The following is a 13,446-nucleotide window of genomic DNA, read 5'->3' as shown; positions in this document are numbered from 1 at the left end:
CACTTTGTTAGTTTACCCCCCCCCACGGTAGACTGTCTCTAGAAAGACTACGCTACCGGTACCTGGGGCCTCGCCTTTGAAAGAGAATACTCTCATGTCCGTTTATATGCAGGTATCTGTCCTGCGATTATAAGTTGCTGGAAGCTTATTCTGTTAACAATATAGGTGAAGCTGCGACTTATCCTGGAGAAATTGGCTGACGGGATGAGAAATCGAATTCCAAAGATGTTTGCAATATTTTCAGCACTGGTGTTTTTGGTGCGTAGGGTGCTGTGGCTTAAACAATGACAGAAGAACGCTGTGAAAACACTTTTATTCACGGGAAGTGTATTTTTTGGGAACTAGATAAATGGTTTTCTCAAGCTACAGTACTGGGGTAAATAAATTTTTCTTCTGTCTGCGGCTCCTCCCTCTAGAAGATCTTACTCGAGACCTTCATTTCGGTCCTTTTGTGCTTGGGGACGTTCACATGGTCTCTTCTGAGGAGGACCATCAACTTCCCGTGGTTCCAGAGGACATGACAAAGCCGCAATAACATCTGCTCAACCCGGAAGTTAAGTCCACTACCAAGCCTCGTGCATGACGCGCTTCCCTCTCACCGGGGAGACGCCAGAGTGGGAGCGTGGCTTTGGAACTTCAGAGAACTATGGACATCACTCGAGGATACAAGCTCTTTTTTAAGCTTCAACCTCCACCTAGGTTTCCAACGACAGGTGTGTCGTTTTACATGAGGCAAGAGACAGGCTTCTATCCAAGAGAGTGGTGGTCCATGTTCTCAGAAATCAGCCCGGAAAGGGTTTTTACTCCAGTCTTTGTGGTTCCGAAGCCGGATGGCTCGGTCAGACCTATTCTGAACTTGATGAATCTCAATCCATGCCTAAAAATGTTCAAGTACAGTAAGGCGTTCCTTCAGTAGGTGTTTGCGGGCCTAGAGGAAGGCGGATTTATGATATCTCTGGATATCATTGAGGCCTACCTTCCTGGGGAAGATGGTTGCGGCATTCGCGGCCATTCCCTACGGAATGGCGTTTCAGCTAGACCTCTCAAAATGCACAGGATCCCATCTTTTCCTTCACCAATGGGTAAGATGAATTCCCAGAACTCCTGATATCCTTTCTCTGGTTTTTGTACTCTATACACCTAAATGGAGGGAAAGAGATTCGGAGTGTGGGATTGGAAATTTCTCACCACAGACTGGAGTATGAGAGGCTGGGGGGGCTGTCATGCAGGAGCTCTACTTCCAAGGCTGCTGAACATCACAGGAAGCGAGTCTGCCGATGAACATATTGCAATTAAAGACAGTGTTCTACGCTATTCAGACAGCAGATCACCTGTTGCGGGGCTGAGTAGTCTGGGTCTTATCGGACAACGCTACGACAGTGGCATACATGAACAAACCAGTCGGCCGGCTATGAAAGAAGTAAGCCGGATTCTAATCTGGGTAGAAAAGTTTGATCAGCATGACATGCGTCCAGGTGAATTTGTACTACATCCTCCGTTTTTTTTTTTTTTTCTTTTCACCAGCTTGTCCAATGGTGGGGTCTTCCGCAGGTCGACCTCATGGCATCCAGGCATAATCAACTGCCTCTTACCACTATCGGACGAGAGTCCCAGTGGCAGTGGTCACTTGGTCAGCGCCGTAGCAGTTCCAATTTGTCTATCTTTTCCCTCCGTTCCATCTTCTCCCGCGATTGTATACATCAAAAGGGAGAAGGCCAAGGTTTTATTGGTGGGTCCGTATTGGCTTTGCAGAGCTTGGTATTCCATCATTCAACTTCTGCGGATCAATTTCTTATTTCAGGGTTCTTTAGTCTATTCAGGCTTAAAGCTGCTAGGTTTGGCGGCATGGCTGTTTGAAAGGGCCGCCTTCTGGCCGGCATACTTTTTTTTTTTTTTTGTTTTGTTTTTTGTTTTTATAGATTTACCCTTGTGGCCTCGACAGCACAGTATGGCCGATCTGTTTTGCACGGTTCTCTGAACTCTCCCGCCCATGATGGGAGCTCTGGGACGTCTCCAGTGTCCCCTAGTGGATGAAGGAGAAAACAGGATTTTGGTACTTACCGATAAATCCCTTTCTTTGATTCCATAGGGGACACTGGACGCCCACCCTGCGCTGTTCCTTCCTGCCAGGGTTGTGTCATTTTATGTTATGACTGTTAGAGAACTGTTTGACATCTCTCCTCTTATTGTTACTGTTATTTCAACATTCTAAAATGTTCTGTGCACTTGCTTCGCCGCCGCCTCATCAGTTTTGTCTTTTTTTTTCAGCTCCCCTCAAACTGTGCGTTTCCTAAGACTGGGCTTGTAGGGGGGTATAGAGGGGGAGGAGCTAGTCACACTTAAAAATTTATAGTGCCAGCTCCCACTTGGCACACGTCTATACCCCATTGTCTGAAGCCTCCAGTGTCCCCTATGGAATCAGAGAAAGGGCTTTATCTGTAACTACCAAAATCCTGACTTTGATGACGGTAGAGAACATGTAATAAAAAAATAAGAGAAAAGGCATCCGATAGTGCAAATATGTTTGAAATAAATGTTTTATTCTTGATCAATCGGTAAAGATAAAAATATAGATAGTAATATAAAATCACATCAAAATACTAGGCTAATCAGCTGAGAAGCCAATAATATTCTTTAAAACAAATATTCATACAATTATCTAAGAAGCCATTAAATGAATCCTGGTAGGCTGTGATAACACAACATTCATTTGGAAAAGTAAATGAATAAAAGGTGTCCGTTTATAATGGACCCATACCAGAGTTCCGTGGAAAATAGGCGTTGTGTTGCAAACGGGGGGTTCTGGAATTACCCCTGTGTGACTAACAGTTTGTGTTGACTCTGGATCGGGTTTCTTCCAACAGCATGCAGCAGTCCTATATAGTTTCTTGCAAGTTCGCACGTGTTTGCCCTTAATAAATTTGTGAGTGGGGAATACTCGCATGAGACTGCAATTTCGCCCAAGCACAATTCTTAGTAAATTTACCCCTAGGAGGCTGGATGATCGTGTTACAGGACATTCAACTGTAATATTTGTGTATGTATTTTACAAAATTTAAAGTGCCAGCTCCCACTTAGCACACGTCTATACCCCACTGTCTGAAGCCTCCAGTGTCCCCTATGGAATCAGAGAAAGGGATTTATTGGTAAGTACCAAAATCCTGTTATTTAGCCTACTGTTATGCGAAATTTATTTTTTTTTGTATTTTTATATATATTTTTTTTTTCATTTTCTCCATCTTAGGAAAATGTAACTATTCCAGCAAGTAGTACAGTGACCACTAATGGCAGTACATGTGGGGGCAGCGGAATATCTCCATTGCTCAAAGTAAATTTTGGAAACTATACATGGAGTCTGAGCTTTACCAGAAATGACACCTTATACAGTGGTGATGTGATCACATTCACGTACAATACTAATGACACCAATCTGTTTCCTGATGCTCTAAGAAAAGGTATGATTTTATTTCCACTTTTTGTGTATGTATATGTATATAATAAATAAATATATATATATATATATTAGGGATGTGCAGGCTCGGATAGGTTCGAGTTTGCACGTGGAGTTCGGATTTTTCCCTCCAAAAAAACGGAACTCAGAACGAGGCAAAACTTCATCTTACATGGACGAACATCATCATTCCTGGTCTTTTGTCCAGGAATGATGATGTTCGTCCATGTAAGATGACGTTTTGCCTCGTTCTGAGTTCCGTTTTTTTGGAGGGAAAAATCCGAACTCCACGTGCAAACTCGAACCTATCCGAGCCTGCACATCCCTAATATATATATATATATAATCTATCTATATGTCATTTTTACATAAATAAAAATCCAGTTCGATGGCACTGTTTAATAGCAGTCACAGCACAGGTATAAGTATAAATCACCAACGTTTCCGAACCCTTTATTGCCCCATCATCAAGGTCAAAAGACAAACTCACACATAACACTTCTACTCGCATCTCACCACGTGCTGTGATGACGTCATCACACCGGCGCACACTAGTCGGAGGGCATGGGTGTTGTCGTATGTTTCAATGGGAGTGCTGCTCGAGTGGAACATACAGACATCTAGAAATGTAGTCCAGTTCCTGATTGAAAAACTTCTGTGACTGCGGTGATGCGTCTTTGCACATTTTTCCTCAATCGCCATGGAGTTGCTCAGGAAAATGGGCAAGTTTCTGTTTACCATAATGTACACTACTGTTTTGGCTGAAACTGTAATATGGAACATTGGAAGCCATTGTATCAACAGAATCCTAAATGTCCTGAGGCATCTTCTCCTTTTTGGGATTGTGCAATATTGCTATTCGATCCTGTTGTCACTTTTTTTGTGTGTGTTCCATTTTATAATTTCTGTAAAAACACCAAGAGACCTGTTACATTTTGAGTAAAAACATTGATTCCACTTTTAGATCTAAAGAACTATCTGATTTATAACTTGCAGCCATGATTTCTGTGATGATTATACTGTAGGTACTTGTGTGCTTTATGATTTTTCAATTTATTTATTTTTATTCAATTGTGTTTATAAATTCCTTCTCCTATCTGGGAACACTGCAGACACTAGGGGCCTGATTCAGAGCCGGACGCTATTTGCGCTCGCTCGTCCAGAAAATAGGGGTGGCTATTCAAATGAACCGTTCGCTGTTTGCGGTCTGTTCACGCCTCTAGGTCTAAACGAGCGTACAAAACTTGCGGTCGTTTTTTTTGGAAACTACGCCCCCTGGCCGCTCGCATCCTACGTCATGTCCGCTATTTATTAGATTAATCGAGTACATCGAACAGGGTATGAACTGCTCGCTATTCTTGTGGTTGGTTTTTGCTACCACAATTTTGCGAGCAGTTCTGGCTTAAAAAACACCCAGTGACATGGTCAATGACACTGCTGTTTTAAAATATGCACACCCATAAAACGCCTGTTTTGACCTTTAAGCACGCCTGCGATCGGATCTCCACTCCCTGTTTTCAAGTACCTTCCCCTGTTACCACCCACATACGCCTCATTCTGTCACTCAAATTATCAGGCATTTGCTATTTTGCGAGCACATGAATTTCGGCCGCACTGACTGGTTCGCGCATGCGTATAACGATCCGTACGCATGCGCAGTTGGGCAAACATCGCTCGGAGCGAATGAGCTGCCACCATTGTTTTGTATTACTATTAACTGTTTTTCTTGTGTGCTCATTTATGTACTGTGTAAGGCGCTGCGGAACCTTTGTGGCGCCATATAAATAAAGGATGATAATAATAATAATAATAATAACTTACGAGTGGCTCTGAATCAGGTCCTAGGTTCAGAGGGGAGGCTGAGGAGAAGGCACTAAATAGTTAATCTATTGGAGCTTAAACTCCCCCCTTCTCCCTCCTCCTCTAAGCCCTCCCTCCAGCAACTTTTTTTTTTTTTTTTTTTTAAGTGTCCTGATGAGTGGTACAAAGATTTTTTGACTAAGCATGTTTGTTCACTAGGTTGCCTGAATTTCCAATTCGGGATCAGGCTTTTAGAGGAGTGGGCTTTACGTGAGCTCTTACAGATGGGAACCTACACTTTTATGACCTGCTCTCAGTACCTTTTTAATACAATGTTTGGAAATTGTGTGTGGACCAACCACCCCCTTGGAAGTAGATATATATTTGTGTCTCCTCCCTCCTGGAATGTCTGTCCCAGCTTTGGACAGTCAGGGGCAGATGATTATTTCTACTGTCAGGCCTCCTCACTCGCAGCAGCTAGTGACATCTGCTTTTAGAGCCCAGTCTAGAAAGCCTAAGCTGGCCTGCTCTTACCTGGCGTAGTTGTAGTCTGGTGGACGCTCTGTATTCTCCACGTCAGACACTGCAGTGTTTCCAGTTCACTGTGCTGCTGTCTGGCAGGGCAGGCTTAGTGTGAGGTAGACAGGGATAGCCATCGATGGGTTACTCATCGATGGTCACAATCATTGGTACCTTTTTGTAGTTTACTTCGATGATATGAAACCATTGACTGGGAACCATTGGTTTCGCCCACAGATGGGCATCCCTGCTCTGACTCGCCAGGCAGCGGTCCAATCAGAGGTGGGGCTTTGAAGGTTGCATCAGGGAAATGCTAGGCTCTGTGTTTCGGGCACCAGGGAGAAAGCAAAAAAAATATTGCGGGGCTCTGTGCATTGATGGCGGAGAACCAATGGATCCCTAGTGGATGGTGGGATCTGGTTTTTCCCGGTGTGTTGCACTAGTATGCTGTGAGGTACTGTCTGTTGGCAAACTCTTGGTATTGATTAAACTGTGTCTGCTGACCCTTGCTGGGAGGATAAGGGGTAATTAGTGAGGAAATAGGGAGTGGGAGAGATGTGAGACAGAGGAGGAGGGTAGACAGATGAGGGGAGAGAAAGACCGGGGAGAGAGATGGGGAAGGTGGGGGAAAAGAAGGAATAAAACACACAACTTGCAACGTCAGGCACAAAGTCTAGCAACCCAGCGAATGCCTAGTCCAAAATACTAATGTGTATGTGTGTGTATATAGCTATATCATATTTGTGTATATTAATTTATTTGTAAGAACCTAATTTGAATAAAAAAGCACTTTGGTAGACCTTGTGATGGCTACCTCTTAGTATGTCACTTATGTGCATTCAGGAGAAATAATGTTAGTTCTCCTGAATGCTATGTCATTAATTCAAAGGGGGCCATCCAATTAGCTGCGAGGGGTGCGAATCGGATGCGTTTTGCTGTTGCCACGGTGTTCAAACGCCGCCAATGGCACCGTATCTCACACCCCTTGCTGCCCTCTTTTAGGCTGAATTCACGCAATTTTGGACGCAGCCCTCTCACACAGGTTGAGACCAAGAAGGCCCTGGTGTCTTTGCCTTTTGTTGGGAAGGTACTGCTTGGACCAGAGCTGGATGACAGTGTCTTCTCTGGCGACCTCTAAATCTCCAGGGATTGCTATCTACGACTACCCCCAAGTATAGGTAGTCGTCAGCTCGATCCTTTTCGCCCACAGGGTAGGGCAAAGGGACAGTCTTTCTCTAGACGGGATAATTCCCACAGGAAATCCTGCTTCCAAGCCGGACGATAAGCCTACTGCCTGATGGAGTGGGCCTCCCCCAAGAAGGTCTCAGGGTAGGAGGCCGACTTCTACAGTTTTCTCATGCTTGGCATCAGATGTCTACGGATGCCTGGGCTCAAGAGGTGGTCTCTCATGGTTACGCCATCACATTCCTGAGGCATTCCCCTCATAGGTTTGTTGGTACAACCCTTTCGGTAGCCCCGGTCAGATCTTCGGCCTTCCGGGAGGCTATTGGGGCCCTCCTGAGGTCAGGAGTCATAATCCCCGTTCCTGTGCCGCAACAGGGAAGGGGGGTTGTTTTTCAACTTTTTTTTATTTTTTATTCCGAAACCAAATGGGTTACATCGGCCTATCCTGATTCTGAAGTCTCTCAACAGATTCATCCATGTGTCCAAATTCCATATGGAAACCATATGGTCAATTATGCTGACAATGGAGCCTGGAGATTTAATGGTCTCCCTGGACATACAGGATGCTTATCTGCATGTTCCTATTGCACAATCTCACCGATTATTTTTCTGAGAATGGCTGTAGATCAGCAACATTACCAATTTCAAGCTCTACCTTTTGGGTTGGCCACAAGCCCCTCTGGTATTTACCAAAATAATGGCAGTCATGACTGCTCATCTCAGACGACATGGAGTCAGGATACTGCCATATTTGGACGACCTCCTGATATTGGCACAATCGCAGGAGATGTTACAATGTCATCTCCAGATGACCATTGTCTGCCTACAGGAGCACGGCTGGATAATCAATTGGAAAAAGTCTTGTCTTTCTCCAACTCAGCAAATGGTGCACTTAGGGGTGCTGCTGGACTCTCTGGGACAGAGGATTCTTCTGCCAGAGGACAAGATTGCAGCACTTCAGTCTTGTGTGCAGAGTCTACTTTGCAAGCAGGAATTATCCATTCACTTGGCAATGCAGGTGCTGGGCTCCATGGTGTCCACATTCAACATTGTGGCTTATGCCCAGTTCCAATCCAGGTCCCTGCAGAAATGGATTTTCTCAATGGGATGGTCAGCTCTCCCTCGCTTGGTGGCTGGAGACGACTCATTTAGACAAGGGTCGCCTGTTATGGGTCCCAGATTGGGTACTACTCGCCACGGATGCAAGTCTGCAAGGATGGGGAGGTCATCACACCTTTCAGGGAAAGTGGACGGATCAGGAAAGTTGCCTACAGATTGTTTTGGAGCTTCGTGCACTGCACAGCGCACTCAGCCTGGCACAGGACCCACTTCAGGGCAACCCTGTCCAGATTCATTCCGACAAACCGACTGCGGTGGCCTATATCAATCATCAAGTAGGCACACAGTCCGGCAGCCATGAGGGAAATGACGAACATTCTGCAGTGGGCAGAATGCCATCTTCCAGCGATCTCTGCAATATTCATCCCTTGAGTCCTCAACTGGGAAGCTGACTTCCTAAGTCGTCAGGACATACACACCGGAGAATGGGCTCTTCATCCAAACATATCTCAACATCTAGTGGACAAGTGGGAACTACTAGATGTAGACCTCATGGCATCACATCACAACCACTAGGTCCCCAGGTATGGGTCCAGAACAAGGGACCCCTCAGCCGCCTTCGTGGATGCTCTGTCGGTGAAATGGGACTTCAGGTTGGCATACCGGTTTCCTCCAATGTCCCTCCTCCCAAGGGTCGTCAAAAAGTTCAAGCAGGAGGGCGGCAGGATAATACTAATAGCTCCTGCCTGACCCAGGAGACATTGGTTCAGCGCTCTGACATTACTATTCATAGACAGTCCACTTCCATTGCCTTTACGACCGGATTTACTAGTGCAGGGTCCCTGCCTATCTCCGGATTTACCTCTGCAACCTCAATTTGTCCCTCCGGTGGCACAGTGGGATTTATCTTTTGGTTCTCAGGGCACTGCAAGCTTCTCCTTTTGAGCCCTTGGATAAAGTGGACCTAAGATGGATGACAGCGAAGACACTTTTTTTTTTTTTTTTTTTTTTCCTCGCTATTTCCTCAGCTCGCAGAGTTTCTGATCTGGCAGCACTGTCATGTTGCTCCCCATATTTGATTTTTCATCAAAATAGAGCTGTTCTCCGTACTAGAGTGGGTTACTTTCCAAAGGTGGTATACAGTTTTCATATTAATGAAGAAATTGTTGCCCTCACCATAGTCTTCAGACCTTTCTAAGGGTGAAGCTTCCCTGGATGTGGTTCGTGCTCTACATATCTACGTGGATCGTACCAGCTCCATCAGGAAATCGGATGCGCTCTTTGTGTTTTATATGGGTTTCACAAAATTAGGCTGGCCGGCTAACAAACGGACACTGGCTTGCGTATGACTATTTCTCAGGTATATACACAGGCTGATCTTCCTTTCCTGAACAAGGTGACGGCACATTCTACTTGGCCTGTCAAACCGGTGTGGGCGGTTAGACATGGCACCTCGGCTGAACAGCTGTGAAAGGCAGCCACTTGGTCTTCCGTCCATACCTTTTATCAAATTCTATGCATTTGATACTTTTGCCTGCCAAGATGCTTCCTTTTGGGTGGCGGATTCTCATCTTCCCTTAAGGGATATGCTTTAGGACGTGCCCAAGGTAGATCCTGTGGACCCTATGGACCCTGAAGAAATTTTAGAATTTTTATGGTAGAACATACCTCAGGTAACTCCTTTTCTTCGAGGTCCACAGGGCGCCCACCCTGACGCACCTGGCCTCAGTTGGGATCTGTTCTTTGCTTTTTTTGTATCACTGATTCCCTCTTCCTATATTGAGTGTTTTCTTGGGTACAATGTACTTCCTCCTTCACTTTCTGTCTCTTGCCGTTATGCTTGTTTACAAACTGTCTGTGGCTGGGGGCGGGGTATATAGGGAGGAGGACCTGTGCATGCTGTGAGCTTCAAAGCTGTAAGCTGTTTGGTGCAATGGATCACTTCAATTACATACCCCAAGTTAGATCCTGTGGACCCTATGGACCTCGAAGAAAAAGCTTTACTGAGGTATGTTATACCATAACTCTAATTTTTGGAATATTTGCATACCATTATCAAATATCTTGGGAATAGGACCCAAATCTACACACAATGCATTTGTTTCATATACACCTTATACACACAGCCTGCAGGTAATTTTATACAATATTTTTATAATTTTGTGGCTTATACAAAATTTTTGTATAAATACATTTGTTTCATATACACAAAGCCAGAAGGTAATTTTATACAATATTTTTATAATTTTGTGGCTTATACAAAATTTTTGTATAAATACATTTGTTTCATATACACAAAGCCAGAAGGTAATTTTATACAATATTTTTTTTAAAATAATTTTGTACCTTTAAATAAAGTTTGTGCACTTTGATTTTTCATAAAGCAAAGGTGTCACTATCTCAGTCATGGTAAAAAAAAAAATTTATTTCGGAATATCTGGATATGGGAGAGTCAACCTGTAATAAAAAAAAAAAAAAAAAAAATATATATATATATATATTTCAGTACCTGTTGATTTATTCTTCCCACTCTTTTTTGCATGTTCTGCTAACATTTGATGACTAATGAAAGGAACAATCTATTTTCTTCTATTGTTAACTTATATATCAACAATGATGCCATTGACACTCCTATTCCTTATTTTTATTTTGTTTCCTAGGGATTCTGAATTCAACCACTTCTTCATATCATGACCCAATACCATTGAATGCAACCTTTAAATGTTTACATCCCGAAGTTGTGGTTACTGGAAATGTCACACAGTTATACTGGGATGTAACACTGCTAGCATATGCTGAGAATGTTACACAGCATATAGGTAAGTCATTTAAGCCTGATTACCATGCCAGGATTTGTGTAGGTATTATAGCAATTCTCAGTTCTAAAGTGTATTAAAGTGATTTTACTCAGCAGGCTTCATCGTAAGACCATATTTAATACTTGCACAACATTGTCTTAAAAGCATATCAATGTTTCAGATCTATGTCAAGACTAAGATCACGTAACATCCAGAGAGAAGACACCCTGTTTTTAGATAGATTGTAAATCAATGGAGCTATAGTATAGAAGGGGCTCTAGCTTATGTAAGATGTAAAGTAGGGCTCTGCACATATAGCGGGTTGGGTTCTGGACCCCTGCCGAAAAGCAAGTCTGACAAAATAAACTGAACACTGTGGTGTTTTTCAATTGGAAATGCAGCCTGCTTACACTACTAAAATGTACACAGGACCACCCTTTCTTAACTTTTAAAAGTGTATATTTCTTGTAAGGATGTTATTGTAAAAAGGGTTTCCTCTAATGTACATGGCACACATGGAAAAGCACCATATTGCTGAAAAGCAGACAATCTATGCTTTCCTGTGCATATAACCATACACACTTAGTGCTATGACTGCTTTAATAACCCCTTAATTACACATTTTAATAAGTAACCAGCTTACCACTGTACTTTATTAACCACAAGCATACAATCTATAGGACCTAATGGAAACACTGTTTTTATGTAAGTGCGCGGTTTCTTTAAATGGACATTACAGATGTGTCCCCATATACCTAGCGTCTATACACCATACGGTGTGACTGAGACGCTCTGAGAGGTGTATCGTTTTTCCTTAATTTTCTGTCCTTGCATCCGACACCATAAAACACCACTGAAAGTGTACTAGCGAATCTTAAGCACAAGGTCGCAGATGACTAGCAACTGAGCTTGGCATGAGAAAAGCCACGGCTGCTGCATCGTAGCACTACATATACTGACTCAGACTCCTTCGCACAGATTTATAAATGTCACACACAAAACTGATCAGTGAAATGTAGTTTTGTCACATCCAGTTGTGTTTTTTTGTGAAATAGACGCACATTATAGGGTCAATCCAATCGGATGCGAGTTTGTTCCTTGAAGCGCTCACACTTTGCATGAATGCTGGCTTCCGGGTATCTCTCAATCCAATTAGAAATGACTAGTCGCAGGCAGGGTGTGCGAGTTTTCTATAGCATGTGACTTGGGAAAAGGGCATAAAAAAGTGGGGAAACTACCCTGGACCCCCAAAAAGTGACAACTTTGTTAGCAGAATCATATAGAAGGCTGTTATAGAGCATAAGGAAAGTACTAGAGATTTGTAAATGGTGGTAATTGACTGATTTGTGCATATTGTTTTGTTTAATCTTAAATGAATTAAATTAAAAATGGTGAGAAAAGTAGAAAAAAAGTGTTTTTGTGTTTTTCATTGAAGAAAAAACAACTTTTGGGTACCTAAATGAACCAATTTGAAAACGAATATTTCTTTTTTTTTTTTAAACACCCAAATATGAAATGTAATGGGCCAATTAAGCTAATTGAAAACTTCTAAATGCCTAATTAGTCATTAGGGGTGCTGTTGTTAAAGGGTACTACTCTGTGTCCCGACATTTTTACGTTTTTAAATACAGATTTTCCCTACCATCTCACACCCTCCGTGCACAAAAAAACTGGATTTTCCTCTGGGGGGGAAAAAGAATGGAGTTTGGAATTGGATGCTCGCAAAAGCCAAATCGCACATAAGTGGTTCTGACTCCTCTGAGTGAGAGAGATGCTCAATGTGACCTGGTGCCCTGAGAGGGGCTATTTGGCAACTGAAGCCACACTGTATGAGGGCACATCTGTGTTTTTATTTTAACTTTCATTTGTAAAAATGAAATAAAACCTCTGTATTACTTTGCCCTCCAAAAGTATTTTATATGCGTGTATGACCAAATATCTGGCTGCTGTTTTTCAGATGTCCATTGCAGTGCTGATAATCCTACTACCCAACCTCCAACCAGCCATCTAGTAACTACACCCAACACGACATCAACTACCCCGACACCTACCACTAAACCTGTGGACAAGCCAGCAATTGGCAACTATTCAGTCTCAAATGGTTCAGGAACATGTCTGCTGGCCTCCTTGGGTCTGCAGCTCAATGTCTCTTTACAAGAATCAAAGGTAAGAAAATAAGTCTTGTGGTTGGAGAAATATGCTGTAACTCATACTGATGACTGATTAAAGATCCGAAACATTGATGTAAAGCAGGACTTGTCAAGTGATTATTTTCTTAAGACTGGAGGGTGCCTTACAATACTGGGGGATCTAGATATAGTTGTGTGTGTGTGTGTGTGTGTGTGTGTGTGTGTGTGTGTTTGAGTGTAAATTTCTTCTTTTTCTTTCCCTCTAGAATATATGGACTTTGATCGACATTAACCCCAACACCACTATTGGTTCTGGAAGCTGTGGTAATGACACTGCCATTCTTAGGCTCAATGACAGCAATCGTGCAGTTGTAGAACTTTATTTCTCCATTGTAAGTATTTAGACTGCTTGATTGTTGCCTGTGAAGAGGGATCAGTATAATGTTACCATCCTGGCTAAATGATGTACCTTTCCGCTTTGCTATTATCAAGTTAACTCTTAAAT

General features: G+C 43.0%; 1 protein-coding gene across 2 annotated transcripts in view; it reads left to right on the top strand.

Annotated features, from left to right (window-relative positions):
• Positions 1 to 13,446, top strand: part of LAMP2 (lysosome associated membrane protein 2) — a 67,793-nt gene that overhangs the window by 24,243 nt on the left and 30,104 nt on the right. For both annotated transcript variants that reach the window (XM_088478204.1, XM_088478203.1), the window contains exons 3-6: positions 3,245 to 3,455; positions 10,675 to 10,833; positions 12,770 to 12,978; positions 13,208 to 13,333. In XM_088478204.1, the coding sequence (XP_088334330.1) occupies positions 3,245 to 3,455; positions 10,675 to 10,833; positions 12,770 to 12,978; positions 13,208 to 13,333 (705 nt within the window). The remainder of the gene's footprint in view (positions 1 to 3,244; positions 3,456 to 10,674; positions 10,834 to 12,769; positions 12,979 to 13,207; positions 13,334 to 13,446) is intronic.

The sequence above is a fragment of the Taudactylus pleione genome, unplaced genomic scaffold (assembly GCF_031769625.1).
Source record: "Taudactylus pleione unplaced genomic scaffold, aTauple2 ptg000211l, whole genome shotgun sequence".
Classification (NCBI taxonomy): Eukaryota; Metazoa; Chordata; class Amphibia; order Anura; family Myobatrachidae; genus Taudactylus; species Taudactylus pleione.
The sequence above is the reverse complement of the archived record's forward strand: the minus strand, read 5'-3'. Positions and strand labels throughout refer to the sequence as shown.